Here is a 19,970-nt window from a genome sequence, read left to right as displayed (position 1 = left end):
GGATCGCCATGCTGATCCTTTGTCCGAGGTAATAGTCAGCATTTTGGTCACGAGAAGCGTCAATCAGCCTCCTAGAAAGATCTTTAAATAAATAAATCTTTATAGAACTTTAAATTTTTCCATTTTAAATTCAACACGTAAAGTCCGCAAATTTCAGCAAATTGTGGCCACATTAGTAGCCACACGAACCATTTTACGTGCACCGTTTCAGAATATAAAGAACCACCTTATATACATTTTATGTAAATTTAAAAGCACAGAAAAGGAGGCTTTTTAGTACTTGTGAGGTTACTTCTTAAAATATTTTCAGATTTTGACAAATTACGTTTTATTTAAGAAATAGCCTTCAGCCTTTAGTTTGACGACCTCGATGGCGCAATGGTCATCATGCCGGACCGCCGAACCTGAGGTCCCGGGTTCGATTCCCGGTTCGGTCGACATTTGTGTGATGAGCATGCTTGTTGGCCGTGGTCTGGGTGTTATGATATGTATTTATAAATATGTATATATGTAGCTATATGTAGTTTATCAGTTGTGTTAGCACCCATAACACAAGTTAATAAATAACTTACCATGGGGTTAACCGACCGTGTGTGAAAAAGGTGTCCCGACATTATTATTTAGGCTGTTTTAGGTCGTTTAAGTCAAATATATTAAAAATATAAATGAATATAAAAAAAAGTATTTACTCTCAGAGGTTATTGAAATTGTAATAACCTTAAAAGGTGGTAATAATGTAAATGTATTTGAGAGAGTCCTCCACAAAAGGCGCGTTGTAAAAGAATTTGATTACTGCGTGGTCTAACCATGGAGAACAAAATGACTAGCGGAGATGTCATAAAGCAAAATCTCTTAACCACAATGGTATTCGGGTACGAGGAACGATTCCAGCTCCGCTTAATCCGCTAATTTCCGACAGATTCGTCTAGATTTGACAAAGAACCCAAACGATTTGTTAGTTCTAGTAATTGATCACGCTTACCGTACGTTACTCGACCTACAAGAAGGCACCTGACCTACCTGCCTTATAGCATCTCCGCTCATCTTTCCTTCCTCTGTTATTCTACGCAAAAGGCGCGGTCTAAAATTTTATTAGTGTGTGATCTAACAAAAAAAATCCTTTTTAAATATTAAAACACCACGGTAGTTTTACAAGTTTTTTGAACCGGTCATAAGCACTAGTTTTTGCAATCAATCAAGTTGAAATCATTGAACTGTAATATTAGCCGCTTTAATTTATAATTGGCACGGAATAAATTATATTGACATAATTAGTTTGTAGATTTACCGCAGTGTAAAAATAGGATTTCTTAATGCCAAACCTAACATTCAATATTATCTTTTGATTTGCTTATTAAATAGATAAATAATTTAGACATTAGCCTCATACGAGCGCCTTGGGTGCGAGTGCTGTGCGGACCATGTCCCACCTCATCGCATGTCTACTGTGCCCTGAAATTTGCTCGCGGGAGGACCTAATGAGCGCATCCGGCCGTGCTCTCGCTGTGGCGGCATATTGGGCTGACATAGTGTAAGTCTTACTATAAGACATGTCATCGACACGAAAGAAGAAGAAGACGTGCCTTATGTCAAATTCTTATTTTTGTTTTACAAAATAACAGATAAGAGTATTGGGACCGGCCCTTAGAGACTAGAATATTATAATTTTGAAATCAATACCTTCAAAACTTCATAGATAACATAAGCTATGTACGTATCACATGTTATCAAAGTATTAACATATAATTTATTCACTAAGTTAAGGTTGATACCTAGGTTTAAAAAAGTTTAGAGCTGCCATTTATTTTGAGTCTAGACGAGGCCGCTACGAACCTGACTGCTACAGAGAAACATTGAAACTAAATCAAAAGGTCAGAGCACTTTAAATACCAGACGTTCAGACATTTTGTATATCATAAATCTAGAAATGGAACAAAGAGAATTGAGAATTTGAGCATAATATTTTTGTATTACTACATTTATAGACAAAACCCTCCGTCGCATCTGTTGGTCTGTCTCTTCGCGGTAAAGTCAAAAACTACTTACCAATAAGTAAACGATTTCATGAGTTTGGGATGAAGGCTTAGTAACCGTATGAAGCTTTAGCGGGTTATAGGCCAAAATTAGTAGTTAGTTACTTACTTTTTAAAAAGATGACAATCTACGACGCGACGTTAGGAATCCCCTTTGTGGCTCGAAAAGACACGAAGACACAGACGACAAGATTAACAAAAGGGACCTATAAATTAAATACATAATCTATAAATTAAATCTATATTCGTATTTGTATGTTTATATTAAATCAAAGGCCGTTAAAAGTCAAACTGAATATGCATGTATTTGGCACAGACCGTGTATCGATCGCGCGAAAATAGCATCGTTTGTACCTGTATTTCAGATTTAACTGCTGACCTTGTATTATAACAGTTATGCAAACGGCAGACTGAAAAGTTTTGGTAGCAGTCAGGTAGGTACTTGACATACCTACTGTTGTTTTAATGTGATCACCTTACAAGAATTTAGTTTATCTGACATGTCAGCAGTCTGAAATAAAGTAGCCTACCTATCTCTCTAAATATTATAACAATCTGTGGTAATCCACAGATTACTTAATAGTTAATACTTATACTTGCAAAGTTCCAGTAGTTTTTGTGTAAAATACCTCTATGTTATGTAGTTTTGCTTCATCTTTGTTTAGTTTAATGTTGTGCACTTCTAATTTACTCTTCCCTAACACGTCTCTCTATTGCTCTAAGGTTTGCCGTTAGAGAGAGAACCCAAGTCTGGGTCAAGCTCGCCTTTGTGTACAATAAAGAATAATAAGATAAAAAAATAGTGATAGACAGGTAGGAGCAATTGTATTGTAATTAAATAAGTAATTAATAAATAACTGTTACAACATCAAAGATTCAGTTTTTAGCGTAACAATCTCAAACAATAAATAGCGAAAATTAATGAACATTGCAACATAAAAACTTCGGTTTTTGCGAACTGAAAGCGTGTGAAGTTACCAAGTTCTCACATGAGTTTGAGACGAAAACAAAATTCATTAATTATGAGCGTTTGAAATTAACGTGTTGAATTTATTTCAAGTGATTTTACTCGGAGTGATTCAATTTTAAGGAGCCCTTTAAAATGTAAGAAACTTGAGCAATGTTTCATATTTGGTGTATGAACTATTCATTCACTGCATGATAATATTAATCCATTATTTTAGTTTCTGTTTCACTAGATTTCATATTATAGTTAACTATAATATATATAAAACAAATATTAGCAAGCAGATAAGTAACATTAAACTTGTTGATCACAAGTAATTATAAAGAAACTTTTAATAATCCTGAGAGGCTTCTTTTGCTCAGTAATTAATATAACTCCCATTACAAAAAAAGTAATTCATTAATAAAAATATATATTCCTCTCACATTGAAGTCCATAAAACAATAATGGTACATTTAATTATTATAACAGTTACATATTAATCAAAACTTAATCACTATACCGTTATTATGGCAGATAGCCGTTATTTAAAGCACAGTGTCAGTTCCGAGTTAATAATATTAATTAGGTATTGGATTCATTAACATTTTACCAATACTCAGTTCATTGCGAACAAAATAAATGTCATATCGTGTGTTGAAAGTACAAAATATAACCTAATAAAATAATATAAAATATTTGATTAACTTCAGAAAATAGGCATAACAATAGAACATTGTCATTCCCTTAAGGCTTAAATAAATATCGTCTATACCTTATTTTGGTCAGTTTAGGACAATATAATACTCACTAAAAGTTTTAATACAAAATCTACTTTAACATAAACCTACTCCCTTCTTCATCTCCCATCACATTTTGCCCATTAATTTATCGATAGCACACACCACACTATATGGATAAAACGTTCACTCACGGCGTGGGAGCCTCTCTACAACCATCACATAGAAACTATCGCTTCTGATCGCTTTATCGATGTTTATAATTACCACAAAGCCCATCTCTAGCGTCACAATTGGCTATTAAAGGTAAATATTGGAGTATTAAATCGATTACCGCACGGCCATATCGATACCGGAGGCTCTCGATTTAATGTTCGATAAATCGCTTGATTGGTATAGAAAATGGTGTTTTAATGTTTATCTTCTTTAGAATACTCGTGTGTGTATATGTGTGGCATCCGTGACCGCCCGGATTAGAATACGACCTCCCCATCTCTCGCCCGTGGGTGTCGAGACGACTAAGAAAGCTAAGGCATTCCACCAGCACTTTGGGCTACCCGCAAGGTGACCAGGGCAGGAGGATGATGATGGTGTGTATTTGTGAAGTAAAAAGGCTTGTGTTATTCTATTTAAGATTATAATACAGAGAACAAGACAGCTTAATACACAATTGCGCTTTTATACTATACTCACACGTCAACGTCACATTTTTGTGTAAAATGTTCGCAGTATTTGTGATTTTGTCATCGGTCGGGTTATACCGCCATCTTGAAAAAGTGTCATTCTTTGTTTACCTTTTAGCTCTTGCTTCCGTGGATAGAGTATAGTAGATTTTGTCGCGCTATACGGCTCGGTTTTTCTACGCGCGACATATTCCGCGCGGAAAAATACCTGTTGCTCGGTTCCAGTCGACATCGTTTGAACTGAGCGGAAAACGGCTAGTGAAACTATGACCCGTGTAACTATCTGTAGACTTCGATTTTGAGAGTTCCTCGAAGTCAATTGAAATTGACACAGCTAAACGGAACGGTAATTACTTTAATAGACCAAGTTATACCAAGTTTAATTAAAGTGAAGCCGCTTTTAATTCAGTGTTTTAAGTTCTTCAATATACTTTGCGGGGTATTAGACTATTCGAATCGACTGTATTGTAGCCCCATTAATTGCTATTGGTTGATTAAATTCATATCGCTGACCCCAAAAACTTGGCAACAGGGCAGAAAGATCGATTAAATTCACATGGAACACAAATAAGGCATTTACTGTACCTCTATTTCACAAAATTTTCCTACACTTTAGATCGTTCCTTCAATCATTATTTCTTGACTAGTTCTTCATTGATCATCATCGAAGACTATGAAATCATCGGCTTCATACTTTATGATGACTATCCATTGCCTGCAATCACCATTTTGAAAGACATTGAGTTCATAAAATCAGTTAAATACGGGAATCTGTAGATACTGTAGTAATAATTTGAGAGGTGCATATTTACTAGCAGATGGATTAATATCATTTTGACTTTAAATTTTCAAAAGTAAATCTCCAAGAGTTTATTTATAGCTTGTAAGTTCCTGATATTTCAATAAGTTACGAAACAGAAGCGTCTCTGCAATCGCATCTAATATTTTACGAGTCTACCGCCTGTCGGTGGCACTTCGAATCGATTTTACAATTTAATATGAATATTGAACTGAAAGCTTATAAATATTTACTGCTACCTTTTGCCGGTTTCACTTGCTTTAATGCTTTTCATTTTGTTTTGTTATGTAGTTCTGTGCATCACATAATTCATGTAGGACAATATAAAGTGAGTTGTATTTCCTATCTGTTTCATTCCGTCTTCCAAAGAATGGAATTATTTTACTGAAGAATGATATATTTAACATATTTTACTAAATCTCTTCCATTGACCAAATATAATTACTCAAACGAGAATGTAATAACATTATCATAAACTTATTTTTGTTTACGAAAATACATTGTGGTTTTAATTTTAAAACAACATAATTAGGGTCAATTCCCACTGAAAGAGCAGCGGCCGGCAGCGGCCGGCAGCGGCCGTAATTGCAAGGGATTGAGCGCGAGCGCGGCGCCGCACCGCGCCGCGCTCTTACATTTTCCGTGCTCTTACGGCCGCTGCCGGCCGCTGCTCTTTCAGTGGGAATTGACCCTTAGTGTAGGTCAAAAAAATGGTATGTTACATTAACAAATTCGCATTTTTGGGTGGCAGTAGAGGCGCCTTTTACTGAAATCCCGACACACATCTGACCCAGTTCTTTCTTGCAAGCCCGTCTATGTATGTCGGCCTTAAGTAAAACCAAGGTTAACAAAAGGCCCTGACAATGAAGGTTGCTAAGTAATTCAATACTTCATAATTAGCGTTAAGTTACAACTTGGAATGTTAGTTAAAAGCTAAGTTTAATTAATGTTTGTTTACCTTGCCTTGGAACTTAGAATAGGTAATAATATTATAAAGAGGATTTTTTTGTGACGGTTAAAGGGGTTAAGAATTTATGGAACCAATTTTTTTATTACTAATAGAAACCCTCATCGGAAAAAAGTAGTCTACCAACTTTTCTATACCCAGCCTGTATAACACTGAAATAATTTTCCAAAACATACCACTGACTCTCGAGATTAGCGGGTTCAAGTAAACAAACTATTCAGCTTTATAATGTTAGAATCCATAGCGTTATCTCAAAAACCCTTAGAAGAAAATTGCAAAGCATATCTTAAAATAAATTTTCTTCATAAATTATTTTTATCTAACACTAGCCGTTTTCCCGTTGTTTCACCCGCGTCCCGTGGGAGCTACTGCCCGCACCAGGATAAAATATAGCCTATGTTACTCGCAGATAATATAGCTTTCTAATAGTGAAAGAATATTTAAAATCGGTCCAGTAGTTTTTGAGTTTATCCATTACAAACAACTCTAACTCTCTCATAACGGGCCAGCTGGAAGAGATTTCTTATGAAATAAGCTGTGCCTTTGTACTACCTGTTCTATTTTTCTTCTTATCTGTATTCTGTGTATGTACATAAACTGTTAAATAAATAAATAAACAAACAAACTTCTTCTTTATAATATTAGTATAGATTTAAATATATTTTACAAAAGCTTCTTTTCAACAGGTTGCACGGACGTCCATTAATTTCTCCAAATATAATATCAACATAGAATACTCAAATAACTTCGTTTTCAGTGCACAATGAACCTGTGGAGTTAAATCTGTATTTTCTGAAATATGAGTAGTAGGTAGCACCTGTGCTGAATGGCTGACGTTGGCCCTAGTATTGTAATATAAAATGGTGGCCACGATTCTGAAAGTTTTGAGCAGGATTTAACATTGAAGTTTGGCAAAATTATTTTAGGGAATTTGCAAGTAACTCTTTCTGTCTGTCTTGATCAATGTTCAATCAAAACCAGACAATCTTGAGCCTGAGAAGGATAACTATTTATCCGGGTGCGGGAAGTATCTATTTTTTGTTTAAATAGCTTTCATCACAGTCTCCAACAAGTATAATAATGTAATTGAAATAAAGCTCCAAGCAACTACCGTTTCCATTAATTGATCTGTTCAAAAACGAACTGTAAAGTTGTGCTAATTCCTTTCCAGAAATAAAAGAACAACGGTGTGCTATTTTGCAATGCACTAGTTCAAAAAGTAGGAAACTGTGTTCACAAACTTGTTGCTCTTTTGTTTATTGTGTCACTTCTTTACAAAAAGAATACTGTAAACTATTCATTTCTGTAAATACGTTAAGGTTTCAGGCCATCAGGAAGCAGTGAATGCGGGTTGCTGAAGATCGAGCAAAGTGGTGAACGTGGGCCTTTGTCCAGCAGTGGACATCTTTCGGCTGACACGGCGAGGGGTTTCAGATACACTTCAAAGTGTTTAACATAAATTACAAAAATATGTTCATATTTTTTTGCACACGAGAAAAATCCCAACAAAACCTAATACATGGCCACTCATTATCCATTCAGTCTTTATATTCTAACGTATTCCAGTTAAAATAATGAAGTATTCCATCTTGTTTCATTAAGAGTTCATTCACATCCAGACGAAAGTTATCAAAGTACTGCTATTAGTTAGATCTAGTTAGATCTCACCTCAAGAGAAGCTGGGCTTGGCAATGTAATTAAAACTGACATTAAGGCTTCTGTTTGTTTGTATTATAACGTTACTGAGGAGGTGTATTGTAAGTCTGGAAACTTAGTACCTAGTTTTAGATGTTCATGAAATTTTGAGTGTAGAAGCTGGAGATGTTACTTAACTAGATTTACTTTAGATTTTGCCAGCAGTAACATCAGTGTCCCATGGGAATTACTCCGCGCACCCTGGTATGGGATATGTAAACGGAAAGAATTTATCAAATCGGTCCAGCAGTTCCTGAGATTGGCTCGTTGAAGCAAAATCTTCAGATAAAGAAACAATATGAATATTAGTGATCAGATTAGTATTGATATTGATAGTAGGTACATTTACAAATTGAATTCTGAGATAACCTCATGCCTCATTCATAGATTACCTACGACTGAAGCTTCATGTAGAAAAAATATCCAAACAAGATAAAGTATATACATATGTACATCCATATATTTTCACTTTCAACAACAGTTACAACAATAAATAAATAAAATGAATAAATATGACAAGCCAAATACCCAATCTCGTGCGGAGTTAACATGTCATCCATCAAACATTTCAATATCGCTGAAAGGCCTGAAAGGTTTGCGCGGGACCTACGCCAAAAACATATTTATTAGCTGCGAGCGAACAGGTTGCTTTTTCAGTATTCGGACTGTTTTTTGTGTTAATGTAAAAATTAATATTCAATTCTAATTTATCGAATTGCTATCTATTATCGTTGATTTAAATTAAACTAATGGAATTTAAATCTGAACTAGCTTTTTGCATGAAAATACTTTTGTAAAAACACTATTATACATATATGGTATCTACTAGGTACAGTATCAGTAAAATTTCAGGCAGGGATTCTTTTTACATTATAATTACTGCAGTTTTATTATCTACCATTAAAATAAATATAAAAAACAACTTAAAACAAAATCCTTTCTCAATAAAACTGTCATTTAAACATTTCAGTACCAATGCAACTTTTCTAAGTTTGTATGTACTTTCTAAGTATATCTTAGACACCATTGGCTGTGTTTCGGATGGCACGTTAAACAGTAGGTCCCGGCTGTCATTGAACATCCTTGGCAGTCGTTACGGGTAGTCAGAAGCCAGTAAGTCTGACACCAGTCTAACCAAGGGGTATCGGGTTGCCCGGGTAACTGGGTTGAGGAGGTCAGATAGGCAGTCGCTTCTTGTAAAGCACTGGTACTCAGCTGAATCCAGTTAGACTGGAAGCCGACCCCAACATGATTGGGAAAAGGCTCGGAAGAAGAAGAAGAAACATTTCAGTAATATCCACACAAAACATTTTATTAATTCTTTTAGAAAGAAACAACTAAAATAATAACATTATTTTTCTCCAAATAAATTAACTCAATTAAGATTAAGCGTAATAGATTTAGGGTGTCATTTGGGCACTCAAATTGCTCCAACATTGTCCTCTAATGCCAGAAATAGAAGCAATGAGCAATACCCACGCAAGTTTCCTGACATCAATGTGATCCCAACTTTAGAAAGGCGTGGGTGTCAGAATAGGACCATTAATGTTTGAAGGATTTATTATTACTGTTTAGAAACTTTGTTATAGGATTAAAAATATCATCAAATTTATTATTGTTTAAAAGGTATTTTTTTTTTGGTGTGGCTTAAAAGTGGAAACTTTTATTGAATGCAAACGACTGTCTGTCTATCAGTGTACGGCTCACGTTTCAGCCTTATTGATAATGCCTAGATGGGTTGAAGTTTTTTATATAAAATGTTTGTTCGGGATTCTTGTATGTGTTTCAATGAATTTACTTTATTATTTTTCCAGTAACTAGTGCGTTTATTTTTTATACATGTAGGTACAGGTTTTACAAAAATTGTAGGGAAGAAAAAAATGTGAGTGACATTTAAGACGTCACTGTCAAAAGTCGGTAAATGCAGGCTGCTTTCTGATTGGCGACACCGCTCGATAAAACAGAGCGGCGCCAGCCACGGTCGAAAACATCGTGCGTGCTATCGCCGCTGCACTAGATGGCGCTGATTGTAGACATACTCCCGGCCTTGGAAGCACCAGCTTCCAACGAAGTTACTGTGGTTGTAGTAGTGGACAGAGTTTTGGGTACGTCCTCTTGATAATTCCGGTCGCCGTCTTGATGACTGCTACACGAGAGAGGCCATCTCGACCTGGGAACGTCTCTTGCACTCGTCCAAGTTGCCATTTCAGGGGTGGAAGGTGATCTTCTTTTATTAGGACCAGTGTGTTCGGAAGTAATGTGTCTTGGTTAGATTGCCACTTGGTCCTCTTCTGAAGCTCAGAAATATATTCCGTAGCCCACCGACGCCAGAAGTTTTGTCGCATCTGTTCTATGCGATCATATCGTGGAAGGCGATGTGTGGCTGTCATCGTCAGGTCTTTCTTGTCAGCAGGCGCAGTAAGTGGCCGGCCAATCAAAAAATGAGCTGGACTTAACGGGAGCAAATCTGTCGGATCTGTGGACATAGGAGATATAGGACGGGAGTTCAGGACAGCCTCAATTTGTGCTAGTACTGTGCTCAACTCCTCGTACGTTAGATGTGCATTGCCTACAATACGACGCAAGTGATATTTGCAAGACTTGACTCCTGCCTCCCACAAACCACCAAAATGAGGCGAGTATGGCGGAATAAAAGAAAATTCTATTGAGTTATCGGATGTATAATTCAAAATGTCTGACTCATTGGTATCTAAAAATTTTGAGAATTCCTTTAAAGCTCCGACAAATGTTTTACCATTATCAGAAAAAATCTGCATAGGTTTGCCACGTCTGGAAATAAAGCGTTTCAAAGCCAATAAATATGCCTCACTAGTCAGACTCGTGACTAACTCCAAATGTATAGCGCGAGTGGCAAAGCATACAAACAGACAGATATAACACTTTGTCAATTTTGCCCCTCTACCTGCGCGATTCAGCATGAGCAATGGCCCGGCATAATCGACACCACAACGTAAGAATGGATATCCTGGCACAAGCCGTTCATTAGGTAAGTTACCCATTTGTATTTTCATTGGCGTAGCTCGCATTCGTGTGCACCTTACACACTTGTGTACAACTTGTTTTGCTAAATTGCGTCCCTTTAAAGGCCACCATGTTTCTCTAACAGTTGCTAAAAGCAACTGCGGCCCAGCGTGTAATAATACCTTGTGCTGATGTTCAAAAATAAGTCTAGTAAATAGGTGTCTGCTACACAACAACAATGGATGTTTTTTGTCATAGGTAAACGAGTCAGAGTTCACAAGTCTTCCTCCTACTCTAATTAAATTATGTTCGTCCATAAATATATTTAAACCAGAAATACTACGTGAACATTTAAACTGACGTTTATTTTTTAAACTATCATAAATTTCTGGAAAAGATTGTTGTTGTGCGATTTGAGTTAAAACTCTCGTTGCATTATTCAATTCGTTTACAGATAAACAACCTGTGAAACGCTGTGCACCTGCCTTTAGTTTACGAATATTATGTGTGAAACGAAGAATGTATGCTACCACACGGCGCAAGCGATTAAAACTTGAGAATCTGTGAAACAAAAAATCATCTGAATTTATCTGAACTAGTGCAGTAGATTTAACTGGTTTTAATTCTGGCAATTCATCACAATTAATGTCATAACAGCGCATGTTTTGATCCCATTCCGAATTGTCAACTTGTAAGAATGCGGGTCCGTGCCACCACATGTCGCACGACTTAAGTAAATCTAGGTGCATTCCGCGTGATAACATGTCAGCCGGGTTTTGTTTACCTGCGACGTGAAACCATTGTTTGTCACCAGTGAGCTCATTTATTTCTACAATGCGATTTTGTACAAATGGTTTCAATAAATTAGGCGACATTTTAAGCCATCCTAATACTACCGTGGAGTCTGACCAAAAATAGACATTATCAAAGTTTAATCTTAAGGGCCCCTTATTCCGAAAGTTTAGGCATTTTACGCACCGAGACGGCTTGCGTCCGCGTTGCACAGGAGCCGTCGCGATATGAACTCTGGTGACCTATGGCGGCGGGCGAGCACGCCACAGTATAGATAAATAAATCAGTAGTTCAAATATAATTGGTGTGCTGGTAACAATAGTTTGTTTGCAACAAAAACGTGTAGCTTGATGTGCTGTCCACTCCACTGTTGACTGTAAACACTAATACACTTAGGTATATTGTTATAAATGTACCTATGATTTTTTTTTAACCGACTTCCCAAAAATGAGGAGGTTCTCAATTCGTCGGGATCTTTTTTTTTTTACATATATGTTCACCGATTACTCGAAGACGCCTGGACCGATTTGCAAAATTTTTTTTTGTTTGATAGGGTACACCTTCCAGGTGGTCCCATAATCACCAGATCAGGATCTGATGATGAAAACCCTGAGAAATTGAGGGCAACTTTCGAAAATTGTAGGCGTGCATAGGTTAAAAACTTGACAATGAGGTGTATGTCTGATAACACTATGCAACAATGAAGGTTTGGAGCTGAGCTGATGATGGAGACGAGAGAAGGTCGAGGGAACTCGACAACTGAATATGTAAACTACCTCGTGTTTGGGCTTATATTATTTGTATTGACGATAACTTTGCAACTGTGAAGGTTTGGAGCTGACCTGATGATGGAGACCGGAGAAGGTCGAGGGAACTCGACAACTGAATATGTAAACTAGGTACCTCGTGTTTGGGCTTATATTATTCGTATTGATGAGAACTTTCCACAAATGCGGATAGTGACAACTATGCTTGTCACTGAAAAACCAAAAACCGATGCACCTAAGAATAGTTTTTTTTGCTTTTCAGTGTTTTTGGGAATCGGTTTTATTTTATTTTTTTAAGTTTTTTATTACTGCTTGGTAAAATCATCAAATGAGTTCTGTCGCTCCTGCGGGTTGTTCGAACGGCCACGGTATTCTGATATAACAGTCTCGTGAATGAAAAAGCAGGCGATGATCATTCTGTAGAACTTGAAGAATGGTTGTAGAAGATTTGGTGGGTAATATAATGAAAGACTAATATGATTAATTGTAATATAATAAAATAAAAAAATAAAGTGTATAGGTATAAAAATTAAAAGTAAAAAGTAATTAATTAGTAAAAAGTCGTGGTGGCCTAGTGGGTAAAGGACCAATCTCTCAAGTACGAGGGCGCGGGTTCGATCCCAGGTCAGGCAAGTACCAATGCAACTTTTCTAAGTTTGTATGTACTTTCTAAGTATATCTTAGACATCATTGGCTGTGATTCGGATGGCACGTTAAACTATAGGTCCCGGCTGTCATTGAACATCCTTGGCAGTCGTTACGGGTAGTCAGAAGCCAATAAGTCTGACACCAGTCTAGCCAGGGGTATCGGGTTACCCGGGTAACTGGGTTGAGGAGGTCAGATAGGCAGTCGCTTCTTGTAAAGCACTGGTACTCAGCTGAATCCGGTTAGACTGGAAGCTGACCCCAACATGATTGGGAAAAGGCTCGGAGGATGAGGATGAGGTATAAAAATTAAAAGTCGTGGTGGCCTAGTGGGTAAAGGACCAACCTCTCAAGTATGAGGGCGCGGGTTCGATCCCAGGTCAGGCAAGTACCAATGCAACTTTTCTAAGTTTGTATGTACTTTCTAAGTATATCTTAGACACCATTGGCTGTGTTTCGGATGGCACGTTAAACTGTAGGTCCCGGCTGTCATTGAACATCCTTGGCAGTCGTTACGGGTAGTCAGAAGCCAGTAAGTCTGACACCAGTCTAACCAAGGGGTATCGGGTTGCCCGGGTAACTGGGTTGAGGAGGTCAGATAGGCAGTCGCTTCTTGTAAAGCACTGGTACTCAGCTGAATCCGGTTAGACTGGAAGCCGACCCCAACATGATTGGGAAAAGGCTCGGAGGATGATGAGGTATAAAAATTAAAATTCACAAAAATTTAGTGGTCGTGTGCTAGGTCCAGGTTCAATTTCATCGACCGAGACATTCCTCAATGCTAGGCGCGAGTCTCCTCTAAGAGGGTCAAAGCCACAATCCTCATGGCACTCCCCTCCGAGTTGGGAATCAGGATTGTCTTGCGATTCCTCATTTTCCTTATTTTCGGATGATATGTTGTCTTCAAGGGTCAGGCTTCTTATGCTCATACCACGCGTATGTCTGGGGTTCACTATTTCAGGAAGTAGGCATTTATGGTAAAATCGTATTATTTTGGACTCCATTTTAGATTTCCAAAATAAGTCATCTCTTTTAATCATTTCTATGTGGACTGGCTCTTTTTCTCCGGCCCAAATTCCGAGTAGACATTGCCGTCGTCTTGCCACATGCAACTGTCCCTGTATTTGGTAAAACCAATTACTATTTGTATTAATTGACGTAGTGCGCGTTTTTTTATTAAATTTTAGTATTTGTACTTTATTTTCTTCTATGGCTTTTTTTAAGCCAATTTTTAATGCTGAAAAAGGACATTTGACTTCCACCAGAATGTCCTTTCCAATGAGCCCATCTGGCGTAGCACCAATGAATGGGAATTCTGTATCTATAAACAGACCACAGGGCTCAATAGATACGTTTTCTTGTTGTTGTATCTTGTGCAATGCTTGCTGCTCATTTTCAATACCGTAAGCAATGGATGCAACACGGCCTAAATTTGTTTTATATAAAATATTTTTTACTAATGGTGCGGTATCTTTTGATACTTGCCTTTTGCAAATAGGACCGAAATTGGAGGCAGTAATAAGATTTTTTCGAATTTCTAGCCATTCGCTACTGTCTCGTTGTAATATTGTAGTGCGCTCAATCGCATCCTTGTCAGCAGTAAGAATTTCTAAGTTTTTTAGAAATTCTTTTTTAGCTACTTCTAGTTCAGACAGGGACATATCTGGGTCTAAACTAGCGGGGCCATAGTCATTTTGTTTTGGTTTCGTGTCTGCCAATTTCCTGATTTTCCTTTTAGCTGGACGTTCCGTGTTGTTTTTTCTTTTCTGGGCTTCTTCTCTTTTCCTTTCCACAACTTCAGCTAATCCCTCTTCTGGTCGATTTGTATTTCTTAATGTGTTTTTTATAAACGATATTGCTGACTTTTCGTTAAATTTTACCACCGCAGCATTACATCGTGCTTGATAGCCTCGTTTCAAGGCAAAATTAATTCGCTTTCCTCCTATAAACTTCGCAATGACATTGTTGAAACATTCGACAAGATTTGTATTAACGTTCTCTATTAAACTTCGTGATTTTACTGCCACATTAGAAATAATCGAATTTATCCGGAACAGAAATGTTGAATTTCGAATGGTTTTCAGTCCGTCGCTATACAGTTTTTCTTTGTCACAGTTATAATCCTGACACATCCTGTGATCGCCGTATGCATGCGCTACAGAATTGATTATATCACTGTGAAGGATAGTTACAGCATCGTCCTTAAGATTTTTATTATGGTGTATAACTGACCTTACTATTGCTTTCCTCATTGACATAATTTTCACATCTGTCAAAGTTTTTCGGTGAGCTAAAAGGTATTTTGTTTCTGAAACTAGACTACGTAATTTTTTGCATAAATTTCTCAATATGTGATTTCTGCACTCAATTTTCTCTACTGTAATATTTTGGTCTTTATATGGATTTTCTTTTAGTACTTTTGCGTATGTCGAGGCGTCTCCGTCTGCAATCATTCTTTTGTAAATTATTCCATACATGGAAATGGAAAGTTTGAAACCCTCTGCAATTATCTGGCCCTCCATTGAACATGACGAACCATGGAAATTTTTAAAACATTTGTGCTCGTTAGGAGCGACATTTTTGTTCTCTGCGCGGGCGCACACGAGGCAGTATTTATTTTTTACAGCCAGAAAAATTATTTTACCGGTTCTTCTACCGATAATTGCTGCAGTTCCAGATGCAGCTTTATAATTCGATCCATACGATCTTGCACACCAAGAAGCATCCACGTAAACATCAATTACTGGTATGCCATTTTTGGTGCGACCTTCTGCGATAGCCAATTTCTTTTCTTCTTCTGCGGCATCTTGCATCGATGCGGCTGCTGTTTTTTCACAACATTCGTACACTTTATCCTGGAGTTGATTGTAATAATTTGTAGAAAATACGGGAATGTTCATTGCAGAAAAAAGCTCTTCGAATTGTGAGTAGCCAATCCCTGTTGCTACCATGCCAGTGGTGGCTGCGATATTTACATTAACTTTTGACTCAGTCTTTTCGGAATTTATAAAGCAAAGTTGTTTACAAATATTACATTCAAATTTAAATACTGAAATTAAGCCAATTCTTTTTTCACTGATTAGCTGAAAATTTTCCTGTTTGCAGTCGAACAAGTTGTTGTGACGTGCTTTTTCTTGTAATTGACTAAATAAATAATTGATATCAATAACGCGTCGTCCTGTCACTGTTTGGAACTGGTCTTCTTGAATTTCAGGTTCAACGTTATAGTAATCATCTTCCTCTTCTTGATTTTCAGTTTCAACAATAATGGAATCATCTTTGTCTTTTCCAGTTGTCTTTTGAAGTTTGTCTTCATGGTTTTCAGTTTCAACAATCATGGAATTATCTTCGTCATCCCTAGTTTTTCTGCAACAATGGAATGTCATTAACGTAATGAAACGGATTTGGTTTCAAAGTCACTGAAATAAAGTTGAACAAAAAATCATTTACTGCCATGTTACATCCCATAATAGGATACATAAGACATGTGATAAGTAGGAAAACTAAAGCGCGACGGGAGATAACGTCAAACTTGTAGCGGATGGATAACACTGCTCCGCCATAGTATATTATGTAATATGTATATAATGTACTTACGCATCCTGTCCTTCTTTAGAGTGCCCATCGGTACTTGTTTTGGACATCAAAGTACCTTTTTCGGTACGTGGTCTCAGAGCACTGGAATGAAATGAAATTAACAAACACTAATTTAATAAAATATAATTGAATTAATATAATAATAAAAAATAATTTAATAACTTCATGTTTCCAATGAGTAGAACACGTTCATAAAAAAAAAATATTTTTATTATATTATTAGAATAATTTAAAAATAAAAATATTGTTCATTGTTATGACTCATATAGTCACAAACACACCCCGTTGCGAGCGCGGTCCGAGCCTTGTATCAATGGAGCCGAGACGCGCGCCGTCGCCGGCGCCGCTTCATTGATACAAGCTTTGGACCGTCATGCGTAATATTTTTTTATTTAAATTATTCAGATCTCATAAATACATACCTATTTTTTATTATTAACGTTTTCTACTCTTCGGATACATGAAGTGGGCTGACGTTGTAAGACGACTAAAAAGTCACGGTGTATAAAAAACTTCTGTTTTAAAATGTTTTGACAGTATTTCAGAATAATACGAAATTACCTAATAAACAGAATCACCGTAGGTATGTAATGGATTATTTTTAATTACAAATTAGTCACAGAAAATATTTCGTCTACCTTACAACATACTCTCGCCATGATCACAAAAAATGTCAACTCCTACTAGTAATAATCTTTGAGGGTAGGTAGGTAGGTTTTCCTGGGTCGACACTAGAAAAACTTATTACGGCATTAGGCCAGAGGCCGCGGCGCTTACCTACCCACCTAATTGTACCTACTGCGTTTATTAAACGAAAAAACGAAATATGACAAAATAAGTAGGTACATACTAAAGGTACCTTTCTGAATCAACCGGCAGGCTAAAAAACGACAGTTCACTGTTTATTGTTGTAAAACCGTCCACTGAACAATTATAATACGACTTTTTTTGTTGCTCAATTATTACTTTTTCTTTTGTGATTAAAATTAAAAATATTACAATCAAATTACAGTTAGGTATCACAACGCGTGTACATTTATCTACCTTGTGTGTGACCCGCGTGTCTTGTGTCTCAAGCGGCAGCCGCCAAAGAGTAAAATAATGGCAGCCGCGCTCGCACTGTTTTGAGTCGTTTTGAGACAGCGCGTCTGTGAACACGCACACATAGACACCTATGTCTGCGTGTCTCGAACGCGCTTTGTATGTAGATTGACTTCTGTACCTATTTATTTTGTGCCGCGCGACCATAAACCGTGCTCAGGGTACTTACCTAGTAAGTACAAGTAGTGACCGATAGCCATGTTCAATTTCTTTCAAATCTTCATAAACATAATAAAAGAATGTAATAATAAAAACAAAACACAACATACCTAAGTACCTACTTACACCTCCTTGAATTTGACCAGGATGCAAAACTGCACTTTGTAAAGGTATAAGAATGTTTCCATTATAGATTTAAAATTCTAGTCATACTGACTTCACTGGTCTGTGTAGAGAAGTAATTAGGTATATTGTGACGTATTTATGGAATAAGTACTTACGCAATACATTTTCGGATTTTCTTCACTTCAGATACCCTTTTTTTCTTAATTTTGTTCTTTTTATTCGCCATTTTAATTACTTATAATACAACACGTTTATTTACGCGCGCGGCATCGATAATTTGTGGTCGCGAGCAAAAGTTGCATAGGTCCTCCCTTGATGACGTCCGGCAGGACACTGGCGCGGTGCGCGCGACGCGCGCGTGCCGTTTTCACGTATTTATTTTATATTAAAAAAATAATTTGCCATATTACAAATTTATCTAATAATATCCCTGTCAAACCCGATTAGTAAATGAAATGTAAAATTTTCATAAAAGTTGCGTTCTCCCAAGTCTCATAAAACTTAAAATACTTTCAAAATCGACTTTACTTCAGCTTTTTTTTTTATCGAGTGAAATGTTAAATAATGTGTTTTTAACAAAAAAAGTCACTACATCAAAGATGTATCTATACTATATATTTTTTTGCGGATTTAAATATGGTGATTTCTCTGAAAACAACTCGATCTAGAAACGTAAATTTCGAAGAAGGGGCCCATTTCTCGATTTTTTTAAACAATCTTGCACCCACTAATGCACCACATAATTCTAAGCGCGGTATGCTAACCGGTTTCACCGGGGCGACTCGACTCTTCGCGCATAACAAATGTACTGTTATTATATTATTATCTGTAACACTGCGTATATATGCACAAGCTCCGTACGCACACTGTGAAGCATCACAAAAAATATGTAATTCTATTACACTTGTATTTTGTCCTATTACATGACGTGGAATGTGAATATACTGTAAATTATGAAATTTATTAATGAAGTTTTGCCAATCTGATAAAATAGACTTAGGCACCGGTTCATCCCAGTCTAATTTAGCTAACCACAGTTTTTGTAGTATGATTTTAGCAGTAATAACCGTTGGTGCAAGTAAACCTAATGGATCATATGTTTGTGCGATAGTTGAAAGAATGATTCGTTTAGTAACATGAGATTTATCTTGATTATATTTAGTGTCAAAGTATAATTCGTCAGAAGAATAAAACCATCCCATTCCCAATGTTTTAGTGTGACAGTTTTCACCGAATGATAAATCCTTAAAAGCGGATACGTTTGATTGTGTAACTGGTGAATTAAATACCCACTTTCTCAGATGAAAACATCCAGATTCTAGTACTTTAGAAACACTGTTGCAAATCTCTAATAATGTTTCTTGATCATCGTGGCCAGTGACGAGATCATCTACAAAAATGTCGTCATTAATGACTTGTGCGATGACGTCATCATTGCATTCCAACGCGAGTTGCTTCAAACACCTCATACTAAGATAAGGTGCGGACGCAGTTCCATATGTTACTGTGTTAAGTTGGTACACACCGAGAGGATCGGATGGATTCTCTCTCCAAAGAATTAATTGTAAATTTCTTTGGTCTTCTTGTATTTTTACCTGCCGAAACATCTTCTCAATATCAGAAGATGCTACGTATCTGAATTGTCTGAATCGAAGCAAAATAGAAAACAAGTCATTGTGTAACGCAGGGCCTGTGTGTTGGATGTCATTTAATGATTTACCTGACGTTGACTTTGCACTTCCGTCAAACACCACTCTTAACTTCGTAGTAGAACTGTGTTCTCGGTAAACACCGTGATGTGGTAAAAAATAACAAATTTTATTATAATCAGAAATGCGACTCATGTGTCCCAAGCTTAAATACTCATTTATAAAATCAATATACATTTTTCTATAGGCCGGTGCGCTTCTTAGTAATTTGCGTTCGAGTGCAAGAAAC

General features: G+C 36.8%; 3 protein-coding genes across 3 annotated transcripts in view; all 3 read right to left on the bottom strand.

The window, feature by feature from the left end:
* LOC124641374 overlaps positions 1–19,970 on the bottom strand; it is a 202,785-nt gene that overhangs the window by 86,096 nt on the left and 96,719 nt on the right. The window lies entirely within an intron of this gene.
* On the bottom strand, positions 9,643–11,802 carry LOC124641364. The gene has a single exon (XM_047179434.1). It carries the CDS (start codon positions 11,718–11,720, stop codon positions 9,936–9,938), a length of 1,785 nt encoding a protein of 594 aa, XP_047035390.1. The 5' UTR covers positions 11,721–11,802; the 3' UTR covers positions 9,643–9,935.
* LOC124641357 lies at positions 13,670–18,721 on the bottom strand. The gene is made up of 3 exons (XM_047179422.1): positions 18,188–18,721; positions 16,647–16,727; positions 13,670–16,415 (listed from the first exon to the last, which is right to left on the bottom strand). Exons 1-3 carry the CDS (start codon positions 18,256–18,258, stop codon positions 13,757–13,759), a joined length of 2,811 nt encoding a protein of 936 aa, XP_047035378.1. The 5' UTR covers positions 18,259–18,721; the 3' UTR covers positions 13,670–13,756.

The sequence above is a fragment of the Helicoverpa zea genome, chromosome 2 (genome assembly GCF_022581195.2).
Source record: "Helicoverpa zea isolate HzStark_Cry1AcR chromosome 2, ilHelZeax1.1, whole genome shotgun sequence".
Classification (NCBI taxonomy): Eukaryota; Metazoa; Arthropoda; class Insecta; order Lepidoptera; family Noctuidae; genus Helicoverpa; species Helicoverpa zea.
The sequence above is the reverse complement of the archived record's forward strand: the minus strand, read 5'-3'. Positions and strand labels throughout refer to the sequence as shown.

Excerpts from the sequence above, each read along its gene's own strand:
- LOC124641364 (XM_047179434.1), bottom strand. The coding sequence starts at position 11,720 with ATGTCGCCTAATTTATTGAAACCATTTGTACAAAATCGCATTGTAGAA.
- LOC124641357 (XM_047179422.1), bottom strand. The coding sequence starts at position 18,258 with ATGGCGAATAAAAAGAACAAAATTAAGAAAAAAAGGGTATCTGAAGTG. Across the intron at positions 16,728-18,187 it reads AAAATCCGAAAATGTATTGC|TGCTCTGAGACCACGTACCG; the intron begins GTAAGTACTTAT and ends ATTTCATTCCAG. Across the intron at positions 16,416-16,646 it reads TCTAAAGAAGGACAGGATGC|AAAAACTAGGGATGACGAAG; the intron begins GTAAGTACATTA and ends CCATTGTTGCAG.